The sequence below is a fragment of the Tiliqua scincoides genome, chromosome 2 (assembly GCF_035046505.1).
Source record: "Tiliqua scincoides isolate rTilSci1 chromosome 2, rTilSci1.hap2, whole genome shotgun sequence".
NCBI classification, from domain to species: domain Eukaryota; kingdom Metazoa; phylum Chordata; class Lepidosauria; order Squamata; family Scincidae; genus Tiliqua; species Tiliqua scincoides.
The window spans coordinates 95324834-95350256 of NC_089822.1; the positions used below are offsets into that span (position 1 = coordinate 95324834).

At 42.0% G+C, this 25423-nt stretch overlaps 1 protein-coding gene across 2 annotated transcripts in view; it reads right to left on the reverse strand.

Moving 5' to 3' along the window:
- The window catches only part of GAK (cyclin G associated kinase), an 83619-nt gene that overhangs the window by 36434 nt on the left and 21762 nt on the right, over positions 1–25423 (reverse strand). For both annotated transcript variants that reach the window (XM_066614196.1, XM_066614195.1), the window contains exons 2-12: positions 22567–22628; positions 20093–20152; positions 19349–19463; positions 17740–17882; positions 15611–15736; positions 14811–14900; positions 13366–13501; positions 12107–12219; positions 11655–11766; positions 10680–10803; positions 1095–1144 (exon numbers count right to left, since the gene is read on the reverse strand). In XM_066614196.1, the coding sequence (XP_066470293.1) occupies positions 1095–1144; positions 10680–10803; positions 11655–11766; positions 12107–12219; positions 13366–13501; positions 14811–14900; positions 15611–15736; positions 17740–17882; positions 19349–19463; positions 20093–20152; positions 22567–22628 (1131 nt within the window). The remainder of the gene's footprint in view (positions 1–1094; positions 1145–10679; positions 10804–11654; positions 11767–12106; positions 12220–13365; positions 13502–14810; positions 14901–15610; positions 15737–17739; positions 17883–19348; positions 19464–20092; positions 20153–22566; positions 22629–25423) is intronic.

The following is a 25423-nucleotide window of genomic DNA, read 5'->3' on the forward strand; positions in this document are numbered from 1 at the left end:
GCAGGGGGAGAGTAACTGGCCTTCCTCACCCCAGCAGTGTCTTTTCTAGCAGCTGTCTGCTTGTGTTTTGCATCTTTTAGATTGGGAGCCCTTTTGGGACAGGGAGCCATTAATTATTTGATTTTTCATTGTAAACCGCTTTGTGAACTTTTGTTGAAAAGCGGTATATAAATACTGTTAATAATAATAACAATAATAACAACAACAATAATAAACTTTATTTGTATCCCGCCCTTCTCCCTGAAAGGGACCCAGGGCGGCTTACAACATGTAAAAACCAAAAGCATGATTTAACACAGATAAAAACATATTAAAAACACATTAACAGAGGCCATAAAAACAGTAGTTAGAATAAAGTCAGAATAAAAAGTGCATAAAACAGCAAAATCATAGAGGAATCCAGTCTGTCAAAAAGAAACTAAAAGATGTATAAAAGTGTTAAAAAGGCCATGGAATCAGAAGGCTTGTTTAAAGAGCAGGGTCTTCAGGCCTCGCCAAAAAAACTCAAGAGAGGGAGCCATTCTCAAGTCAAGGGGAAGGGAGTTCCACAATGTTGGTGCCACTACTGAGAAGGCCCTATTTCTTGCCGCCGCCCCACGAACCTCCTTGGGCAGTGGCACTTGTAAAAAGGCCTTCTCTGATGACCTGAGAGGACGAGCTGGATTGTACGGGAGTAGGCAATCTCTAAGATAGCCTGGCCCAGAGCAGTATAGGGCTTTAAAGGTCAAAACCAGCACCTTGAATTGGGCCCGGAAACGAATGGGCAGCCAATGTAGTCCCCGGAGAAGCGGACTGACTAAGTCAAACACCTAGCTCCAGTGACAACACGGGCCGCCGCATTCTGCACTAATTGCAGTTTCTGAACCGTCTTAGGGGCAGCCCCACATAAAGCGCATTACAATAATCTAACCTCGATGTCACCGTAGCATGGATCACCGTGGCCAGGTCTGCACGATCCAAGTACGGACACAGCTGGCGCACCAGCCGAAGCTGAGCGAAGGCCCCCCTAGCCACAGCCGCCACCTGGGAATCCAGGAGCAGCTGCGAGTCCAGGCACTAGATTAATACTAATACTAATAATAATCTCATCATACCAACAATTCTGGAAGTGATGTATGATATATCCAGATCGCCCTTCGCGTAACTGAAATTTTAAAAAGACATTGCGAGTTAAAATATGCAGAATCTGAATTAGTTCAAAACAGCAAGGCAGAATTTTCAGTCTAAGAATCTTACCAGGATCACCCCAACCATCTTTCTTGCCTTTCAAACAGGAGTAATACCAGTCAAAGCAACCCCCAAAATCTTTTGAAATTATATATATATATAAGCTACAGGGTGGAAAAGGAGTGAAAAAGATTCTTCTCAATGCTCTACCTGAAGAAGCTTCCCGCCCCCCACCAAGATTAGTAGCCAAAGCACTATTCAAGAATTAAGAATTTAAGCCACAACAGAAAAAGAGTTTTCTTGACTTGACACAGTAGAGCAAACACATTTGTTGTATCTTTAAAACAGCAAAAGTTGCATCACTTTCTCCACAACTAGAAAGACACCATATAACGTTCAACAGAGTTACTGTGTGAACCTACAACTCTCTGCAAGTGCTATCCTATGTTGGCCCCTTGGGTAGCCATCCTGTGTTACAGGGGACAAAAAAAATAGTGCTGGAGTCACTGGGATAACAGCAACTAATGTACCAAAACAATAGCCAGGTTGCACTATCAGCAGCAGGGAACATGCTGCTTCCCACAATCAATGCTAAAATCCCTCAGATCTGCTGTCTCAAATGTAGCACAGGAACTGGCTTCTACCTGCAGGGTTGTGTGCACACTGCACTAACACACATCCTACAAAAGCAGGACTGTGCAAGTAAGCACACCGGCAAGATTGCTCTTAGTTTGCATAACTTATTCTGCTTTTGGAAGTCTAAAAAGTGAGTCAAGCTATCCAGGGCACTTGAGCCCCACCGTCTAGCCCATCCAACATAAGGTATATGGGCCGAATTCAGCCCTCAGAAGCTCTTTAACTAGCCCACATGATTATTGGGCTCTCCCAGAACTGCCATTTCAGCAGCGCCACTTCTGCCAAGGCTCTGGGATGGAGAGATGGAACGAGGCCTCAGAAGGCAATGAATGCTATGGGGCAAGGGGAAGACCAAGAGGGGTGAGAGAAGAAGCTGCTAAGGTGCTAGGATATCCCAGTTATTATGTGGGGTGCCCTTTCATCATCACTGCTTCTGCGGAGCTGTCACATCACAGACCACTCCTCAATTGCTGAGTTGCAAAGTAACATCTTAGCAGAAGCGGTGATGCTGAAAGGGAGGACCGAGAGGTCACTAAGCATTCCCAGTGTGATAACTGAGCTTTGCCATATCTTGAATATATAATCAAGACTTGCACGTTTTCTCTTTTGTCATTTGCAGCTAATGTGTTCCTAGGTGAAAACAAAGTGCTTATTTCTGGCCATCATCTGCTTAATGATACCACTTCCTGCTTAATGATACCACTTCCGGCCCTCAGCAGGTGCCATGAATGCTATCCAGCACACTGTATGAAATGCATTTGACAACCCTGATCTAGCCATTCATATTCAGCAGCAGCTGTGGATTCCGTTATTACACCAGGCACTAAATCCATGCATTCACAACATGGAAATCATAAAAGGGTGCTTGTTCAAATTCAAGGTGAGATCTGAGATGTGCCCAAGTTCCTGCATACTGGAAGCCACTCTCCTTGACAATATCAAGTCTACGCTGTCTCACAGAATAGTAAACATATCTGCATTGGGCTCAACAGAAACATTTTTAATGGCAAGTTACAAGTACACAGAAAGTGCCTCCATAGAAATGAATGGCATTATGCAGCATGGATTAAGTGAAGCACCTTTTAGGGGGAGAAACACACACACACACACAGAGAGGATGCAGCTAGGATGCAGTCAATGAAGATGTCATAAGGGTGTCACAAACCTAAACAGTTGAAGAGTGAACAGAAATACAAAAACATGTTAACCTAGCTCAGCACCACAGATGAAGGAATTTAGACTTTTTCGGGAAGGTAAGTGTGTCTACAGTGCGAAAGGGATAAGCACAGTCAATGAAATGCTGTCAAGGCAGGAAAGTTATACCAAGATCACAATCCACATTCACTCTCCAAACAGGCAACTTTAAGAACAAAACTTTTACATGCCCTTTAGACAAAAAGGATCTAGAAAAAAGTTTCTACTTAGAACAATACTACAACATCAACATGAAGACAAAAAGGTACTTAAAATATGCTGTGTTTCCTTGCAAACACTACTGTGTAAAGAATGGGTAACAGCTTATCCTCCATACCTACTTTACCCAGGCTTTGCGCACTGGAGAGGACACTTTGTTCCAGAACCACCATTCAGAGTGCGATACTATAGTCTTCCAAGACTGAAGACTTCCAACAACATGTGTAAAGAGCTCCTGTGCAAACACTACTGTGTAAAGGTTGCTTTCTTTTTTTAAACAAGAGCCATGCACTGAGACTTGAACTCAGTTAGTTCAATTTCAAAGTCAAGCTCCATAACAAAAAAAAAAAACCCAGTCAGCAGAATCAGTCCTGAACTGTACCCACTTCACGTTGCCAGCAAAAGGATGTGTGCAAATTTTTGAAGGATTCTGCACATGGAAAGTTAGCACATCAGGGACTCCCAGCACATGGAAAGTTAGCACATCAAGGATGAAAGCTTTATAGCAGAGTCATCTTCCTACCATAGAGTTAGAAGCCTTTAAACATAGTTCCCCTCCAATTCCATTATTACTAACAGTATTTATATGCTGCTTTTCAATGAAAAGTTCACAAAGCGGTTTACAGAAAAAAATAAACTAATGTCTGTAGTGAAGTGGTACAGTCTCAGAAAAGGTGATTCTGCTGTACAAGAATGCTGTAACACAGAAACTCGCATTTTCATTCAATATGATGCAGAACCTACGTGTGCTCTGCACATTTGTAATTTTCAATTAATTTTTTCCCCATCGCTACAGAAGGGGACACCAGCGAAGTTAAGAACTTTCAACTTTTATTCAGGCATCCATGAAACCCCAACACTGAGCAACTGACCTTTAGCTCTGTTTTGACTTAGCAGGCCTCTTGCCTTAGTGTCCATTCCTTTCCAACATGTATCACTTGCCCTAAAGCTCACGTTCCAAGACCTATAAAAAATTTTCTCTTCTTGAGTAAGAGAATGGCAGGGGCCAACTTCCCCCCAACACAATTTGCAAGTTGTCCAAAAAATAATAATAATAAAAGATCCTTTTATCACCACTATCATTTCTATAGATATCAATGCTGGGGGAAAAAATTTGCATTTCACAGTTCCTTGCAAAATTTTTTAGAATCTGATACATATTTTAGGTACATAACAGAATACAGAGGGGAACAGGTGAGGACTGTTTCAGGTATCAGTCTGACAAAATGCTCCACATGAAGAGATTCCTTACCTCTCAACTCTCTTTTAAACCAGATGAGGATAAACTCTACTGGTCCCCAACGTCTCTGGTATGTATAGCAAGGTCAGAGGAGTCGTCCATCTTACTGGACTTTGAAGCACTCAGAAAAAACAAGAACCTTTCTTGATGTTTCTGAGCAGCTCCAAACCATGGTATGAAGTAAAAAGCTAATCTAGTCCCTCCCCTGAATCTTCTTTCAGAAGATGGGGAGAGAAGAGAGAAATGGGCAGGTTCTGTGGCAGTAAGTGCAGCCAAAGTTGGCCAGAAAAAAAATGTGTTGACCACTTATGATCCAAGTATGTTGTTGAGCTGCTGCAAACTGAAGTCAGATGCTCATGTTAGATTTGCCCTTCCTTAATAATTTGTCTTTCAGTATTATCTGCTGACAAACCCTTGAAAACCATTTATCCAGGCAAAATGCAGGACTATGAGCCGATTTAGACAGCTAGAGCACCCTGGGGAGCTCTTAACCCAGGATTGCTTGGTCATCTGAATTAGCTGACCAAGTGACAAGGAACATTTTGCTACATCAACTTAAAGCACAGTAATGGGGTTGTTTGCACAGACTGTCTTTAATTGGCAAGTGGCTAATAACAGAGGTTGCTCACATAGTGAAGTCAAATTAAAAACATCATCCAGTTCCAGGATGTTGCAGCTGTTTTAGCTCTCAGTGTAGCATGAGGAAGCACTAAGGTAAGCCATGATGATATTGACTTGACAATGCTAAATGGGAAAATTAGCCTAACCTCAGGCAAACTGTAACAGTCCTTCAGCTCCTCAAACTCTTCTTAGTGTGAAGTTCAACAACTAGCTTCCACAATGAAGAACTCTGGGACATCCTCTTTGTCTCGACTCATTAAAAGTCTGCTCTGGTTAGCAGTACTTTCCGAGACAACATGCTTGAGGAACAATGCGAGTCAATTCAGCTGCTTCTGATCTGGTGTGAATTTGGCATGGCACAGGATCACGGCAGGGGCCAGATAAAGTTCTTAACCCACCAGTTATCTGCCCTATTCCATGCAATGGAGAGCTGAAAGAAGGCAATATAACAAGGACATCCAAACTTCATAGGCAAGTTTGGAATTCTGAATGAAGCCCAAATCCAAGGCTTGAAGGAAAGTGTTTTGACAGATGCCACCTGAGTACTCTTATACATTTTGTGAGATCAAGGTGATTCCTGGTGGGGACGACGACTGGATATTACAACTTTCGGGCTAAGGGAATGACAATTTAACAATTAATATGAACAGAACTGTGTGTGAACAAGCCTTAATTTATATTGACGTGATGCCAAGATAGGTAACAAATATTGCAGGAAATAAGCGGCTTTCATTTAAAATTGCTAAGTAGTTAGTACGTTAACATGCAGAGCTTCCAACTTATTTTGCCTAGTCATATACCACCTGGAAATGTAGAACCATTTTCCAACCCACTGAGTTTCATTGAAATGTGAGATTTGTGTCCAAGCTGGGGAGGGGCAAGATACTCAACAGCTTGCTTTCCTAACAGATGGGAGGGAAACAGTACCCCCCAAAATGGGAATGGGAAGATGCAGTCATTCAGCAGATTAATTCTTTAAAATCGTCATGCTCTGAAGTCGCATGTCGTGAAGACTCTCAACCTAAGGTTTCACATTTAAGTATCATGCAATGCAGCTGCTAGGTGGCAATTCTTCAACCCATAATGGCATATGTCTATCGACACCCATAGACTAACAGAAGTGATCAGCAAAACACTACACTCAGGTTATACTCATGTAAGTCAATAAATATCACAGTTGTCAGTTAACATTAGCAAGTAAGGTCACAGCTGGCTTCTTAGCATGCAGCACACAGAACACAGACCAACATATTTACCTTGGATTGCTAAAGAACGTGGGTATGGAATGATGCAAAATGAAGAGGGGAAAAAATGGGCAAAGTAATGAACATAACATGCAGAATCAAGATGCAAAAAAACCCAGAACCATCACAAGAGCTCCACAACCTTCCCCACCACCAAAATCCTGCTATCTTCCCCTTAGCAAACACCTTAAGCCATTACCAAGTCAGCAACACACCATTAAACGTAATAAATTAATAATGCTGAAGGCCAAAACAATCTCAGCTTTGTCGCTTGGGCTGCTTTGTAAAGCATTCAGTGGCACCACATAAATAAAATAAGAAGCTATTTATGAGCTTAAGCACCAAGTGCTACAGTAAATGTAACCAATTCATTCCATAAATGAGAACGGAAGTGAGCAGCGTCTACACTACAGGCCACAAAAAACTCAGCAGGTGCCAAAAGGATGCGTTTCAGTTAGCCTAATTTACACAATTTGCATCCAACAAGACATCAAACATATTACATTTTTGCAGTGTGTGTCAATTCCAGAGAGATACTGTAACACCACAAACGCCCCCCCCCCCAACGCTTACTAGGAAACAGCCTTGATTTCAACTGAATGTAAGATAAGTGGGCAGTCATAATAGTTGGAAGTTCAGACAATCAGCACTGCTCAGCTGCAATACTTCCATTGTCTACCCAGTGCACAGGGATAAAATCCAAAGAGCTATTTTAAATTAACTCAAAGGATGTTGGAATTTTTTATGCTTTCCTCCTTAGTAAGCAAACATGCACCCTACTGCCTCCCAGATTTCATTCTGCAAGATCCTTTTGAAATTCTGCTCAATTTCTCAAGGTTTGCCACATCACACAGAGGCTACCAGTGCCAAGTTCCCTTCGTGCGTGCAGAAGTATCTTGGTCCATGGACATAACAGGAGATACTTTGGCATGAACTAGCACAGGTATTAGACCACTCATTCTAAGACTCCCCTGTGAGCAAAAAAGGAGGGTACCAAAACAACCTGGCACCAGGTTCCATGTAGATCACCTGAAGCTGACAGTGAAACTTTTGCTTAAGTTTCAGCTAACCACTATAAAATCATGTGGGCTGAGTTTGGAATATTTACTTAGGGCCACCTTTGATTTCTGGCACAGACCTGATACATGATTTCACCACTGAGTGAACTAGAGCATCCCTTGGATTATTAAGCACACCTAGCTGCAAAGGCACTGAGACTGCCTTTAGCTTAAGATCGAGAGGTTGAGGTGCCTGGAGAGGAAGGCATAGAAACTTGCAGTGTTTCTGAGCCAGATACTGCCAAGTTCTTCCCACAATCAATGCCCAGATCCCCGTTTTCCTTACAAGCCCATCCACAGGGGGGCCAAAAGTCTTGTGGCATCAAAAGATGCTTAGTAAAGTGCCACAGTGTTCACCTCTTCCAGGAGATGCTCTGTTTGAAAGAAATGGTTCCAGTCCATCCCAGAACACTTTCTCTCTGACAGAATACAGCAGCTAACATTCAAGCTCTAAGCATCTGCAGTGGAGAAAGACGTACAGCTGAGTGATCTATTCCTGGTCTGTTGCCTGTAACCAACAGAGCAGATGCAGAAATGTATCATGGGTATCTGATTGGTTACCTCACTGCCAAGGTCATAATTGCTCCAGAGCATTGGGCCTGAACCTCTCTCCATAAAAATCAGTTTCAATTACTTACTAGCAAAATGCCTCTTGCCCTAACAAGGGCCTTTCTTCTTCCACCATCCGGTTCTTCTCGGTGGAGACAAGACTGTCAAGTCTCAAGGGAGAGGGGTATTTCCTACCCCTCGGTCAATATTTTCTCCCAATTTACCCAAGTTACTTCTATGAGAGAAAACAAGAGTGGGCACTACCAGCACTATGGGAATACTATGCTCAAGATGACCACTCAAGAAGTTTGGCATTCGCACCTGCAACAACGTCTTGCATAAGCAAGTGGCCAAGTATCACTTGAATAGGAAGTCATACAGCAAATGTCATTATTCAGGTGGGAGCAAGATCTCTCCCATGCCTCCCCCAACACTGGTGTCTACAGCATCTGGGCAAGGGTGGCTTTTGCACCCAGATTCTGCTGTGTCCCCAAACAGAGCACCTCCCTCCACAGACTTCAGATGGGAGTAGACAACTTCTATCAGAGGAAGCTTCCATTGCTTCCATGTGTGGATGATAAAATGTGTAAGGGAAGCAGGCATGACTGCATGGGTTTTGAAGCCTTCGTTTGCCCAACTGCAACAACTCAACTCCTCTGCCATACTGACTGCAAGAAAAGTGTGCTGTTGCCCTGTTCAAGATTAAAGGGCAAGGCCTGTGGGAGGATGGACAAGAACTAGTGAAGAACTGTGGTAAACTCTTCTGCTGACTACTCAGTTTGTCTAAAAGAGCATCTCAGCAGTACATGGAAGACCAGATTAGATGCCTGTTCGGTTGGGGAGCCAACAGACGGATTGATGCAGTGACTCATTTCTGGCCAACACACACCACATCGAGCAGAAGAACCATCACCTGTACGGCAAACATTACACTAAAAAAATTACATGACAAACTAAGGACCCTTTCTTATGTTATGGAGGCAGTCCGACAGCCACCAAAACCCCCACACTGCCTTGGACACTCTGAAAAGCATGCCCTGCAGCAGGTTACCCTGAGCACCCGTTCCTTTCCTCACTTGCACTTCTTCCCATATAGCTGCCACTGACTTAGGATGGAATGAAGCACAACCCCAATTGTTTAGCATTTCATAAGTTACTAAGGTGATATTAAGTAGACCCATGGAGAAGGTCTTCAAGATCTACCATCCTCATCAACATTGAAAGTGAATCCAAGGCTAGAATAAGAGACAATATCTGTGACATCTAAAAATGGTGCCTTGGGCTTCATTTCAGTAGTTCATGCTTCCATTTTGGCCCCAGATCTCTCTCTGAATTTATTCATTCTCTTCCCAAACCATTCTCTCCATGACACAGCAAGAAAGATTGCAAAACTACAACTCCACACTGGACCCATATCACTGTTTTTTTTTTCCAGCTAGAATATCACATTCTTCTATCAGGTCTAGCTATGGATTAAGTGGTGGTGATGTTCATGATATCAGTACATCAAGACACAAGAAAGTTTCATGAGATGATAGAACAGTATGAAGCAAACAAGTCATGTAGTTGCCGATTTCTGGCAACAGCCATTTGTTTATTAATCACACCTAGTTCTGCCTTGAGCTTATATAGTTTTATTAGTATCCTTTTTGACATTAAAAAGGTTCTGACTTTTCAGACCTGTAACATTTCTAGTACACTATAGGCTTAGGAGCGAATATTTTGTTTCTCTCTGAATTTTAAAGTGATCTTTCTAGTTGACATATGAAAAACTGTGCACACGTAGTGCTACTTGTGAGAAAGGCTTGCCCTGGAAGCCACAACATTCAGCTTCAGTAAAGGATGGTGCCTAGAGGCAGTGGTGGGCCTGGAGGAGGGGAAGGGGGCAAATGCCCCAAGTGATGCGTCCATGTGGCACTCCAGACTGCACAGGAAGCCTCTGGAGGCTTCCAACGCAATCTTAAGCAATACTTATGGTTTCCCGGAAGCACTGTTTAAGAACATGGGGAAGCCTCAGAAGGCTTTCCCAGTCATTCCTAGCACCGCACAAGGTTCCTCTGCACTGGATAAGTATGGGGAGTGGCATCGCAGACCTTTGCCCCGGAGCATGGCAAGGGGCAGTTCCGTTACTGCCTAGAGCAGTGTTTCGCAAACTTTTAGGGAGATTTACTCCCTAAGAAAATTTTTGCAGGGTAAGGGCAAGGGCAGCGACGCAATCCTCAGGATCGTGTCACTAAGGGGGGGTGAGGTGGATGCTATTACTCACACAGGGTTGCAGGACATTGCAGGAGGTGCGGGAAGCCCTGCGCAGCCCTCCGTAGGATTCCCCGAGGTTTGGAATGTTCAAAACAAGCGATCACAAAGCACCTCCTGGAAACCAAAAGTGCTTTATGCTCGCTTTTTTTGAACACTCCAAGCTTCGGGGAGCCCTGTGGAGGGTTGCATGGGGATCCCCACACTTCCAGCAGCCTGCTGCAGCCCTGTGTGAATAAAAGCAGCCCCCTCACCCCCCCCTTAGCAACACAATCCTGGGGATCGCATCACTGCCTCCCCCCTTAAAAGAAGGGGGAAATTTTACACAACCCACCAGTTTTTGAACTACTGGCCTAGAGCAAGGTTTCAACAACATAATACAGAGAATGAGAGATCACTTTTAAAACACAACAATACATGAAGCATCCACCGCATTGAGAGAGGGATTACCCTTTTCTCTCTCAGTCAAGTTGCTTAGCAGAGCTGCTTTTTACTTACTTGGCCACAGACTGGATAACTTTAGAAGACGTATCCTTTATGTTTGTCAGAAACCTCTCTGTTCCACCTCTGAGAATATCGAAGAATCCTCCATAAGTCTGATCGACTTCTGCTACTGTCATATCTAAAGCAAATACAAGTTTATGAGCCAAGTGTATTTCATCTCCATCATTACTTCTGTTCATGGCCAGCACTTTAACATAATCAGTTTAATTAACATGTTTTAATGTACGAACATTTGATATGAGCATTCACAAAGGTCTCTGCCACTTCCTGGGCAGACAGATTGAACTGCCCTTTCATTTATGTGTTACATTTAAAAAAAAAGCCTTAATCCTATTATTAAGCTAATATTTTTCTGCAGCAGTAAGAAGCTCTTGTGGACTGCTACCAAAACATTAAGCAGCTTTAAGCATGGCCTTGGACACATATACAGGGATTTGTGCGATCTAGAGAGTAACAAACAGGATGACCCTGTTAAGCGAGACACACAAAGCATCTGTTTTCAGTCAATATTATTTTAGGGAAAATGATCCTCTGACTCCCTATTACACTGTTAGCATTACAGACCTGTACTGTACATGCAGTACAACTGCTGCATTTAAATTGGTTTCAAATTTTCAACACCACCCCCAGCCACAGGAACAAAATACTTCAATTCTTCCTGTAGTTTTCCTTTAGCAGCTATGAGTCTAGGTTCTCACTTTCCGCTTCCTGTTCTAAAGTAAAAGGAAGAACAACCTTTGGCAGAGTGCTTGCAAATGAACAGAGGTGAGTCGTGAGTACAACGCGGGGGGGGGGGGGATTTGAGAACCACGGATAAGTGAAACTGCAGATATGCAACCTGCAGATACAGGGGGATGCCTGTACAGTTTTCATCAAAAAACTATGTCAAGCTTTGACATACATGAGCTACAAAAGCCTGAAATCCCAAAACATTTCTGAAAAAAGTTTCATTTCCAAAGTGCATTATACCTGCATTATACATATTGTTGAGCTGCCCTGCAGGTTTGGAGTTCTGCAGCACCACACCTGAAGATGTTCTAGGCTGTGCGTTATTTCCATAGCCTCCATTTTGCTCAAGGAGCTACAAAAAAAAAAACAATCATTTCCAAAATGAGCAGTTATACATAACACAAACAACGCTACAGAGTATGCACGAGATGGTGCAGCACAGAGCATGCATCTTCAGCTGGTGGATCATAACTCACAAACAGGTCACATCCTGACAACAGATGTGTTGTCCACAACTGTTTTTTGTTGTTAGTTTCTTTAGAAGAACACACTCTCCTATAGATAAGTGACAGGAAAATGGCTCTTACGCACCCATGCCAATTAATTAAGCTTGCCTCACTTTATGAGTCTTGGGCTGACAGTTTGGAATTTCTGTGCAAGAACCATAGTACTAGCTTTTTGCTATCACTTACCTCTGTGATAGGGGATTTTGGGTTCACATTCCTGGCAGCTGCAATTTCCTGCAGCTGATTCACAAGCTCAGTGATGGACAACCTCTCTTCTGGGTTTACCTTCAAGGCAGAACCTAAAAATCATTACAAAACAGGCATTTCTGTAAGCCACTGTAGGATTTGCTCATCTTCTGGATGAATCTCACCCAGTTTTTTCCCCCTTTGACCCTACCAGTCAAGTAAAGAAATACCCTAGGCAGCTAGCAGCTAAGTTACTACACTTATGTACTTAACATAAAATGTAATTCATAAAAGTTTTGTCACATATCAAGATGTGCTTTTAACTTTACATTGTGAGTTGTTATTTGATTGTAGTCCCTAGGTTTTATCCAGATTTGCTGGAACAAAATGTCACTCTACACAGGATCTTTCTTGCCCCCTCTTCTCCAATGCGGCTCCCTGAGCTGCCACCCTTCTCTCAGCAATACCTCACCTGAGGGCCAGGGGATTCCACTGAAAGTGGATGAGATGACACGCATAAGGCTTTAACAGCAGTACTGGTGGATCAAGCTAAAGGACCACACCACCCTTCCTATCACTTGTGCGTAGTCTCATAAAACTGAATTGAAGGCATAATTTTCTCACTCACTCTCATACTGATGCTCACCTAAACTGGCATTCAGAGGCACACTGTTTCTGATCCTGGAGGTCGCATGTGGCTGGTAGCCAGTGAGAGACAAATTCATGGACCATTACCTTAAAAGTAATCTAAGCTAATAGCCATCACCACAGCTTGTTGATGCAAATTTCACAGATAAATTATGCACTGTATGTGCATGCGCATACACAGAGGGGAGGATCACAAAAATGGCACCTAACCACACGTTATTTCTGCCCAACACTGCATATACACAACAGGGACCAAATGTGTACACCTGTGGGCCAGGCAGAAATGAGCCCTGAGGAGGGCTCCCCGGACCCCACAAGACTGCAACACAGGCTGCAGGTAAATAAAGAAAACCCTCCTGTTCCCAGCAGCAGCGTGATCCTGGGGAACGAGCTGTTGCCTTCCCCCCTCACCTACAACAACTTATCTTGGGTCTCAAACTCCTGACAAGTTTGGGAACCAAGGTCCTAGGACACATGAGGCACACTTAGGGAGTCCCTACAAAAGCCTTAACATAAAATGAAAATTGGACCTTAAATCCCTGAAGACCGAACAATTCATTCTCCCCTCATGGGAAAAATAACTGTACAGTGCATCACCGCCTTATACTTACGAATGAGATCATGAAACACTGTGTATCTTGTGTCATTTGTTGGGATGGAGTATTTTCCGTTGACTATTCGAAGTTTAGCTCCATCTTCAAATGGATGTTGCCTAAAGCACAATAAGTAGAGGATGCAACCCAGTGCCTGCAGTGACATACCAAGAACACAAAAGAAAAAACCCACAACACAAAAGGTTAAGTCAGTCAAAAAATTAATCAGTTATGGAAGCAATCATTGTGTTTCACCAGAGAATCTGATCCAGAGTTCAGGGCAGGTTGCCATGTTCAATAGCTACTAACAACAAACATAACAGCTAATAAATAAACCAACCATGTTTCACCCAACATTTCACCTAACCACAGTTTGTTGTCCCAATCCTGATCCCATATACACAGTGAAACCATGGTTTGGCTTAGCCATTTAAGCCCTGCTGCTGGAGAGAGATATCAGTAAGTTGCTTGTCATCCAAAATGGCACAAGAAATTCAATCCCATCCTTCATACTTCTTCAGTAGTATTCTCATCTTGATCTCAAGCCAACCAGACTACTCCATTCCGTCAGAGTGAACACAAAAGTAGCATCTTTGCCAAGATGCATGTAACACTATATGATAACCCTCCTGTCTGTAATGTCCTACCAAGCAGCAAAGGCAATTTTACCATTCCCCAGCAGCCCCAGATTTCTTATCAGGTACAGAAGTGTTCTGAAGTCCTTTCTGCCACCTAGTGGAGCAATATGGAACGGCCAGCATACCAAATGGTTCCACATACACTACAGTAAGTTACCACTCTGTAAATGGTCATTTATACTTGCATGCTGCTTTCACCACTGGATAACACTCATTCCCAACCTTGGTGTTTCTCCATTGACCTCAGGCCAAAATCTCCAAGTTAAGATACATACTGCCATAACAAGAGGGGAAATATCCAACTCCTCCACCAGTAAGGTTAGCTGTTCATTGCATTACTCTGTTAATACATTCATATCGCTACATCCCATCCAATAAAAAATAGCAATAGAAGCTGTTTCTTCTGCTTCTCTCTTTTTTTCTTTCCAACTTCTGATAAAAGATCTTGGGTTATGCTTTATAAAAATATTACATTCATGCAACAGTGGCCTGAAAATATACTATTGGGTTTTGAAAACTTACTATATTCCCCCCCCCCTTTTTTAAAGAAACGTTTAAAATGTTTTAAAGAAATAGTGGAAGTTCAAGTCTTCTCTCCTCCAATTCGGGCAGGGAATTAACAGACCACATGGTTCAAAACAAACGGATGTGAAGGCTTTTGGGGCTTGATCTGGTGATTTTATGAAGATTAACAGTGAGCTAGGGCAGAAACTCACCCATTTCTTACATAGCAACCAGCTACTTTCATGCTGTTGAACATCCAAATGTTCAGAAACAAGGCACTACACAAGGTCCAACAGATGCAAATGTGGTTGAAATACCTACCCATATATCCTGCTTTTCATCAATTGGAAAGTTTGAATACAAGTCTATAATCTCAGGAGTCCTATACATTGGTGTTGTGTTCCTTGTGATCTGGAAACAGAAAAGCAGAGATTTACGGTTACATGTCTTTCTTTTCTTAACTTTTTCTTAAGTTACTTTATATATCTAGAAAGTAAACCAGTTACTTTCAAGTACAAAGTTCTTCTTTTTCATCAAAATAACCTATTTGCCAAATTTTGGTTTCTGAGCATTATCTCCTGCAGAAATAACAGCTTAAAAAGGAAAAAGAAAAAAAGAAGCAATCTCAGCCTTTGCAGCACACAAATCAGATACACTACAACATGAAACTCAATTCCCTAACAGTAATGACCTGCAAGTTTGGTCACTTCTACCCAAATTCACTTTGCGCACTTATCCTCCTCTTTGAAAACTCATGGCCTTCAAGGAGAGTATCGTTGCCTACCATTGACACTTCCTCCTGTTCCCACAGAGCCACTCGGGTAGACTCCATATATTCATAGCAACGAAAAGTCGCTTTTTAACAGGGGCAAACTGTTGGTTTAAAGTCTGCTGAACAGTGGATATTTGAATAGGCAGTGGTTCAGAAGGATGAATACCAAAGAGATGGGGCACATGACGATGACCAACCGCTTCTTCATGTCAGTGGTTTCAAAATATCAAATATAAGGAAAACTAAGCCCTTTCAAGATATGATCCAGCCATCCCACTAGGCCAGAAATAGGGAAAAATGTATCCAAAGATCCAAAATTTTGAAAATAAATCAGTGGCAGGTTTCTCACCTCCTCTTCAACTGTTGCTCTTTTCTGCGCAGACCAGTTGTAGTCTGGGTAATGTGCTATGGTTGTGGCACTGCCAAAGTCACACAATTTAATTGTTCCTTGGTTACTCATCAGCATGTTTTCAATCTGCAGAGATAAAAGTCAGCAATTTAAGTACATAATGGTATACACATTTATTTAAAAGGCAGCTATTCATGCATAATGATAAACTTATGACTTCAAAATAGCAAGAGAATTTATCAACTCACACACTGAACAAATGGAAGGTTTACTGAGCATGACTCAATAAAATAACTCTGCCTTTAAATCCAGAGTATTTCCATTTCTGTAAACCTCCCTACAACCAGAATGCTTGTGAATAGATGATTCAAAAGAATAAACACACATGCAAGAATGTCTAATTTTTAAATTGTTTTAAATCATTCTTAAATTCCTTTTATTATGCATTTCACTTGATGAATTTTTTATTTTTCTTGAGAAGCGGCGTTTTAACAACAATAATATATGGATTCCCACATGGGGAAAAAAGATAAAAACAGTCTGAAAATGGAATGTAAATAGATACTCCTGTTTTTGGCATCACATATCATGTGCCTGCACATTTATGAGATTATTATCTACAGAAGTGTCCCAACAGATCCCATACAGGTTACCCCTGTAAATTTCCACAGATACGTATTTTAAATATTATTCAAACTCTGAAATTCTTCAGTTGAACATGCTTTACCAAGCGAAAAATCTGACATTTTAATCACACGGAGCACAAGATATTTCTGGAAATACAATTCTAAACAGAAAACAAAACATTATATGGCACTGACATGAGTCATTTCCTCCTGCCTGTCAGCACGCTGCAATGCCCTCAGCTATTACTTATAATAAGGCTCACAGGCACTGCCATAGGGACAGGTGTTGGTCCTGCTCTTCTGCAGGCCACATGCACAGACTACCTACACTCTGAACTAAATTAGACAGTGTGCCGGGGCCAAGAGCCACCGGAGCCAATATATCTCCTACAGGCACAAGAACACTCTCCCACTGGAAGTAATGAGCCGAAGTATCACAGTACACCTCCAGTACACTGGGTTTGCCTAGCGAGTGACCAGCAGGGGGGGTTAAAGAGCTCTATCAGGCCTTATGGGGAATCTAATCTTTAAAATATCCATTTCTTTCCTCAGCTCCTGGAGGCAGGTTGACATAGGACTACAAATATACAGAAGACTCACTTCTAAAGGCTTCATCTGTAATTTGGCCCATACCTGAAGCCACTTTGGATAGCTTTATACCATTCTTCTAATGTTTAAACATAGACTGTCATGCTGCAGTCTTTTCTGGCACCTATACTTACTATAGTATGTCAAGTTTCAGACGAGGCACTGGCTAGAAGAAGAAAATCCTCTGTAGGACTTCGGGTTGCTGAACACCATTCCTTAAATAGTTCAATGATTTACTAGGCACTGAAGGAAATCCATACTCTAAATGCCCTCCTGTCCCTCGGAAGTTAATGTTCACAATACTTGCTATCCCTGTTCAATCAGAAACCTGATATAATAACTAGAAACCAAAACTCAACTCTAACGCTTCAGCATATTATGCTATACCTATGTAACAGGCACTGAAATGTCTTAAACGTTACCATTTAAGCAGCTACTCTTGGAAGAATTTTGACTGGTCATTGAAACCAGCAATGTTTATATTTTTCTACCTAAAGGGGGGAGGAATAAAACCTGCTCTATGGTTTTCAGGCCCATGGTATATTATACTATGAAAGATGAACATGCATGCAAATACATTAAAAACGTTTTCTAATCTAGACCAATTTATCTAGAGATTACTCTGCATTTTAGATCGCCTAGGGACAGTTCACAGTCAGTCATATGGATCTATTACATGGACTATTTGATGTGGTTGGCCCATGCGTAGGTCCACAGTGCCTGTGACTAAACCGCATGCACACATAGCTAATCCCATAGAACCTTCCAGCTCTTCATTCTCAGTCAAACTAAACGAGCTGTTTTGTGATCAAAACACAAAGTATGTATTAGTGCCACTACTTCGGTTTTGTAAACAAACTGGAAAAGCTTCTCCTTTGCGTAAGTGAACTGTTAAATCACCTAAAAATACTGTACCTTTAAGTCTCTGTGAATAATAGGAGGCTTCTGCTTGTGCATATGTTGTACAGCACGGCATGTCTGATAAAATATCTTCAGAACTGTGTCACACGAGAGGGGCCCTTTGGATTCCGCTTTCTTTAAAAATTCGACCAACTGCCCTACTGACATAAAATTCATGTTGGTGTACACAGTTTTCATATTAAGAAAAGGAGATACAATGTTAAGGTTTGATCACACAAAGACATTTCAACTTTCCTAACAAATACAATGATAGAGGGCGAGTTTTGTGGTCTAAGCACATAGTCAAACTAAAGGAGGATTGCTTGTTTAGGGTACTTCCATTACCTCCTGCCCCAACTGGGAGAAGTAGCACTTACAGCCTGTCTTGCAGCATCTACTGCCCAAGAAAGAAAAACCAAGGAGGAGGAAGAATCAGGGCAGCAATTTTCAACCACTGTGGTGCAGTACACTGGTGTGCCACAAATGGTCTGCAGGTGTGCTGCAGGAGTTTGGGGGAAGGTCAGACATTAGCAGGCCAATTAGGGGATACAAGCCCTCAGCGGGCAGTGTGATGTGCTTAGTCAACTTTCAAAAAACTGATGGTGTGCCTTGACAATTTTAGTGCCTTCTCAGTGTGCTGAGATGAAAAAGATTGAAAATGGCTGATTTAGGGAGAGGAATGGGGTGCATCTCTTCACTGCACAAAGAAAATTCTAACACAAAGTGGGTTGGGCTCAATACCATCATGAGGAAACAGAAGCTGTGCTACTTCGTTTTTCCCTTCTTGAATGACAGGCACCATGAAACTATGTGGAAGTTCTCCCCCCAACTGCTACCCGAAGCCAGTAGGAGGGATTAATCTGGCCTCATGACTGCCAGCGTTCTTTATATCTCTCATCAACTAACTCATAATATTATGGTAAACATTTGATTACAAGTATTTTAGACCCTGGTAATTCTGCATGAATGAAATATTTACCACCCTATCTTCAATTCTTCATTCTCTAATCATGGCCTACCTCCAAGGGACTGGGTGGGTGGGAGGGTATGTGTGTGTCCTGAGCACTGTCAGCTACAGTTCCTGCTGCCAGACAACAAAGCCCAACAACTTCAAATGCAAAGTATCTAATAGCTTGGATACAAACCAAAAGGGGAAAACCAAACAAAAAATCTTTATTACTTTTTATTTCAGTTTGGCACAGGGATGAAAGCGTCACCACGCCTGTGTGGCTTGTGCAGCAATTGCCCTTCAGTCTTGGTCACACCAATTAATTAGAGAGCAAAATTTTAATCTGCAATTAAAGCTGTGATTAAAGCTTGCAGCCTTAATTAACATCCATCAAAGGAGGGGAAAAGTGTAACAATGTGGCAGAAAAGAAAATGACTTTAAGCTATTCCTTCATTATGCCTTTCCTCGCATTAGTGCTAAAATCCATGTCAGAAACAGACAGCTGGAACGGGCTGCCTCTGGTGAGAGGGCCTGGGGTAACAGCTATGCAAGTTGTATAGCCGTGTATTCCTAAAGGACAACGGTGGACTATAGTGTCTTTTTAAGCAGATGATGCCATCCTAGCTCAGCTGTAGTAGACCATCAAGTTATGATTCTGTACAAGCAGCATTTTACCTCTACAAAGCTCCGTTAGCAAAAGAAACTCCCCTTGCCCAGTATCAGATTCTTCTTTTCCTATCGATGCAGCAGAGCAGAACTGGACCACATTTGGGTGACCAGATAGCTTTTTCTAGAAGTTTGTATTTGTTAAGGCATATACTTAGAACACCTCTGCGGAGTCATGTGATATAACAAAGCACAATCAATTCCTCCAAGTCATTGCTCTCTCAAATCCACGAACACCCAGCTCACTTTGAGGACATGGTGTGTACCAACAAAGGCATCAAAAAGAAAACAGGATTTTCTGAATTTTGACAACCATTTGGCAGTCATGCTCTGCCCTCTTAATAGGTTATGGCTTTAAAGCAAAGCTTGACTTGTTAGGCTGACTTTTTAAAGGGTTAGCTGGGTGTGACATTAATCATACCACATCTGAAATCATGTATACTGGATGTAATTGCCAAGGAACTTCAAGAAATATAAATGTGACACACAGTACATGTGGTGCTCAAAGTGTCCTGCTGTGCCATGAATTAGGAAAACAGAGCCAAAGCAAACATTGTTAATGTTCAGGCCTTCACTGTACATAACACAGCAAAAGGAAGCCCGGTGTTAACAAACACGGGGTTTGTGAAGACAATTCTAGAACTTGTTGACACATGTGGTCCCTTAAGAGAGCTATTCAAAAAGGACCCCTCCACACGCCACTGATTTTGTAATAAAATTAGGCACGACTTTTGTATGTCTTCTAAAGGATACCATAAAACAAACTTCCTGAATGATGGCTTTGTTCTTTTCTTCTTCATTAGATAATAATCTCTGTAGAGAGAAGATAATATCTTTACTATAACGTTAGCTGCGTAACCTTATAATAAATAAATGCATTGGAAAGAAATATTCAAGATTCAGGCAACTCGGACGCCATCATGCGACTGTGAATTAAATGCTTGTGCTTTTCTTAATCAAAGTCCACTAATACCCAACATGAGGTTGCCTATGAAGACTGTCTGGAAGTGGCAGCTAATGCAGAATCTTGTGGCTTACTTCTGAAGGATGAGTCTATAGGAGGTGCATTACTCCTATTTTGGTTGCTCTGCTGATAATGACCTTCAAAGCCCTAAACAGAGTTTCACAGGGTTCTGGAGAAGCCAAATCATGATTTCACTGGAGGAAGGAAAAAGTTAAAATGCAATACATTTTCACATCTATTGTAGAGTTGGGAAGGGGGGATCCCAGGCAACAGGAACAGCAAAATTACTGCAGCCTCATGAGAATTATAAGTCAATTTGCAAGTGTTCCTTCACTTTCACCAACTGTGATCTGAAGCCTTTGCAAACCAAAGGTTTAAAATTTTATTCTTAAGAAAGTTTTTCTTTTTTAATTTCTCTCAATCAGCCAAATTCACAGTCAAATTATGGGCAGCTAGTTGTTAAATGCTGTGGAAGTGTCTAGTAAAAGTTAAAAGGTTTGCAATTTGTAAAAAGTGATCTGTAAAAATGCCTGCAACAAAAGCTTTAACATTGGACACTGTTCTAGATTGTTAAAAAACAAAGAGGCACTACAAAGGACAGAAACCCCTTTTGGAAGTTTTATCACTCCCTTCAATCACAATCCTCCTTCCATTTATTCCAATGAGTTTGCAAAAATGGACAGCATCACATGCCAAGATTACAATGATTCTCTGTATTAGCACTGCACTAGAAGAGAACATTCAATGAGTACACAATTAAGCTAGAGAGGCCTATACTTGGCATTACATTCTGTTTCCTCTATGAGTACTCAGAAGCCAGCAAGAAAGTATGTCTTTGACCTATAGGACTAATATGGTTGGGTGGAAGATGCAAGTTTTAAGATTGATGGCCGCTTCACCTACACCAATACCCATATTGCTAAGGTACCAAGCTAGTAAAAAGATACCTGCATGCTCACTTGGGGCCTTGCAGATGTCCACATGCTGTTAAGGCAATTTTATTTCAGAAAGTTTAGGTGGTTCTTTGAGAAGCTTGATACAATTCAGAACCTCACTGAGTTTCCTAGCTATTTGGATGAACTGCTCTGTGGTTGAATTGTTGAATTTTTCTGGTATGTTCTTATTGTTTATGAAGTAGTCCGATAATAAATACTACCTCTAATAAACAGTTTTTAATGTGGTTACAGTAGCCACCTTCTGAGGTGTAGGCCCTAAAGATGGAATATAAATGCATTAACTCTCTTCCCCACAACCAAGAAAGGAAGTTAGTATACTATTTCTTGGTTAAATCCGCAAGTGACTTGCAAGTATATGTGACCTAGTAGCTTTTGTACACTTACTTACAGGTCTATATTTAGTCTCACTTTGTATACTGAGGGAACCTACATAAAAAATTTTGCTAATGTTTTGAACAGAAACAACCAACAGAATAATCCCAAATACAAAAATTAAACTACTTTACTAACCAAAGTTTTTCCCCTAAGAGAGTCATAACCTCAGCGCTAACAACTTCACCACTGAAGAGTATGGGGCGGGGGGATGAGATGGGGGAAGTGAGAGAGAGAAATACAAGCAGTCAGTATGTACACCCGTAAAGGGACCAAATGCTGAACACACACTAAAGGAATACAGGGACTTGAAAAAAATATCCAGTTAATATTACGTTCAGCAGTTACAACAGTCTTAAGACAGGACATGGTGATGTATCATTTTACCTAATAATTTTTGTTAATTAGTTTAAAGAATGTTTTCAGACTCTAGGTTAAGGCAAATCTAACCACAGCATAAGCAGGAGGGAGGAATTTACTCCAGAGAAGAAACAGGTTGGAAAGAGGGAACATGCATTTCTGAGGCTGGCTCTTAAATTTCCTAACAATGGTGAAGAGGCAACAGTCATATCTACAAATACATAACTTACCAACATGTGAATATGTTCAAAATATATCGCATGCTATTACTTCTGAGTGCTTATAGAAATTAACATCAGGTAACCTATTGTACCAATAAGTGGGTCTCCAGAAGATGCCAACAGACTACCTGGGAGCCAACCCCCTACGTATTAATTTTCAAGATTACCACCGCAAGCGGTGCATCTGTCCCAAACCTCAGATTTCAAAGAAGAAAAAGCTGCATACTGGAAAGCAGGACAAAGAGGGTTTTCAAATAAATTTATTGTTAGTTATGTTTGATGGTCACTGAGTTAACTGTTAACCGAGTCACGACTCAGCTGGGGCTCCAATCCAGAAACAGAAAGTTAGCTTACCTTTAAAGCATAATCTTTGCCACTTCCAAGATCCTGAGCTTCATAGACAAAAGCAAAGCCACCTAGGGAGAAAAAGTGACAGTAATGAAACTGAAATGTTTCTGGACAATTAGCTAAGTTAATACAGAAAAAGAAGAGAAAAAAAGTTCACTGTGCCAAGCCTGCCTATATGAGGCCACACATTTAACCAAGATAAGAATGCAGTAGTTAATTTACCTTTCCAAAAGCATACCCATTCTTCCATTGCTCACACTGAAAGTGAAGTTAGAGGAGAAAAGGCAGAACAACACAGACTAACCTGTATTGGAACAACATCCTAAAACCTGAACCTTTTGCATGAACATTTTAGAAATAGGTTCTGTTCCTCCCTCTCAAGGTATCCTGTGTATATCCTGTGTATGCTATTTGTGTTACAAGTAACAGAATCAAAAAGAATTCTGCAATAGAACCTTACATTACTTGATATGTCTCTTCTACCATGAAGAGATGTTCTAGAAAAGCCCGAGATCCCTTCAGAACTTATTAGAAGTTCCTCAAGAAGAAAGGAATGTCAGACAAGTTTCTCTGAAGCTTGTCAACCAACTAGCAATTTTCCCTGCAATGTGCAGGGAAGCATTGATGGTGTTCTTGGGTGCAATCTCCTGGTCTCTCTGGGAAACAAAGTAGCTCAACAGGCCAGGACAGTGCTCACATGAGTCAACTGTGCAATGTAAAACATGCTCAGAAGCTTCTACAATGCCCAAGCTTTCCACCATGGACATGACTGTGTAGAAATTATTTCCTGAAAAGGAAAAAAAAAACCCTGAAAGCCATTGTGTCCAGATACAACCTCATGAATAACCCAAGTTCCTATGCTGTTTTCTTTGTGTAAAAGCTGGTCTAGAACACAAGAAGTCACATTAGAGAGTCAGATCAGTACTCCATAGTTCAGAACTTTGTAAAACACTGAGCTTCAGTGGAGGTGTAGGGGGGTCTTTCCCAGGCCTACCTGGAGATGCCAGAGATTGAACCAGGGACCTTCTGCATGCGAAGTAGATTTCCTGCCATTGAGTTACAACCACTAAGTGCCATAACTGGAAATCTAACAAAGCATATACAACCAATCTACAGCTCAGGTGCTACCAGTAGGTTGGTGACTGAGCCACTCCTGGACAGAGACAGGAAGGCTGGTTAGCCACCCATAGTTAGGCTAGAACTCTTTCCAGCAGCTCCCTATGCTGCATTGCTACATGTTCCCAGCAGGAAAAGCAACACACACACACACATACTGGAGACTGCCTACATAGTGTAGGGTACACTAGAATGGTGTGCCTCTCTCATAGGTAGGGATCTGCGGCACATTTGACAAAACAAGGAGTCACTACTGCTCAAACACAATGTATCAACAGTCTACCATTAAACACACACACCCAGGAGGCTATAATTTGAGATAATTGAGAACTACTCATGTACATAGACTGTAATTTATTAGCAGGCACATGATTTGTGCTCTCAAAAACCTTTCAGACCTTTAAATGGATAGTTGCAAAATAGTCTGTTCTCGGGTTAGCATTCGGTTTCCTGCTTAGAGGAAACACCACAGCTCTGAGTCAGAGGTATAAACCAGCTGCTTTGAAAATTGCATCTTCTTCCTGAAATACCATGCTGCAAGCATCTAATGCATTATCTGTAACAGCATTAGATGCTTGTACCTGTACATCAGGTTACTGAGACTCCTGGAGTCTGAATCTGTTACCTATTCTTCCAGAAAAACAGCTGAAAAGTTTCAGTCTCATAGATTGAGTACTCTTAGGCTACATCTACACATACTGCACAATGAGGTAAGAGACTACTAGACTGTACCATGTCAGATTGGGAGGGGACGTCACATTTTTGAATGCCTTCTTGTTTTGCTTTGTTGCTTCTTCATTCCCTGTAGTAAGAAGATCCACCACCGCACAGAGCAGTCTGAGTGAATCTTTCTTCCTACATGCCAGCTTTCTACTTTCAGGGAATTTTTGCTGCTGCTGCTGTTTTTAAAGAGAAACTATAAAATGAATCCTTCACACAGGGTCAGCTTTACCAACACATTTGTATACATACATACCCCCATGCATGCTTATCATTTGATGACTATCATCAGGCAATGATTTCCCTTGCATAAAAGCACCACAGACTAAATACTAGACAGCTATTGTCATCACCTCAGGTCGCCCAAATTTGACACTTTGAGGGCTCAATCCTGTGTTTCCCTGCTGCCCTGTGGTACAGCGGCGCTGAAGTGGCCGCTACTGTATTCTGCGGGGATAGGGAAGCAGCCGGAGGTCTCCTCAGGGTAAGGGAACTTCTGCTGGTGCAGAACCGAGGAGACCCATGTCTGGTTTTGTGGCTCAGGAGGGGGTATAGTATTCGGTGCTGGCCTCTGCCCCATCCCTGGCCCCTCCTGGGCCCATCCCTGGCCCCTCCAGCCTGCCCTCCCTCTGCCCAGTTCCATCCCCTCCCTGAGAAGCCTCCCTGCCAACCAGGGAGGGAACTCACTGTTCCATGGTGCCACCAGACAGCCATCCAGCACAGAGGGCCAGCACCAATAGTGCCATGCAGCACTTTTGCAACCTCCATTGCCGGGCAGCATGTGCACCACTGGCACCGCTCTGGCACTGGATCGAGCTGCCTGGCAAATAGTTTGCACATTCAGTTGTAAATCCTAAAACACCGAGCTTTCAAGTTATGTACATGCAAAGTCATGCTCCACTATTCAGAACTGTCTTATATCACCCCATTTCCTACTTTTTAAAACACTGTGGTCAGGTTGGAATCCGGTACCCCAAGTATAGAGATGTCGATGTGGCTAAATGCCTTACATTATTTTTTGAAGATT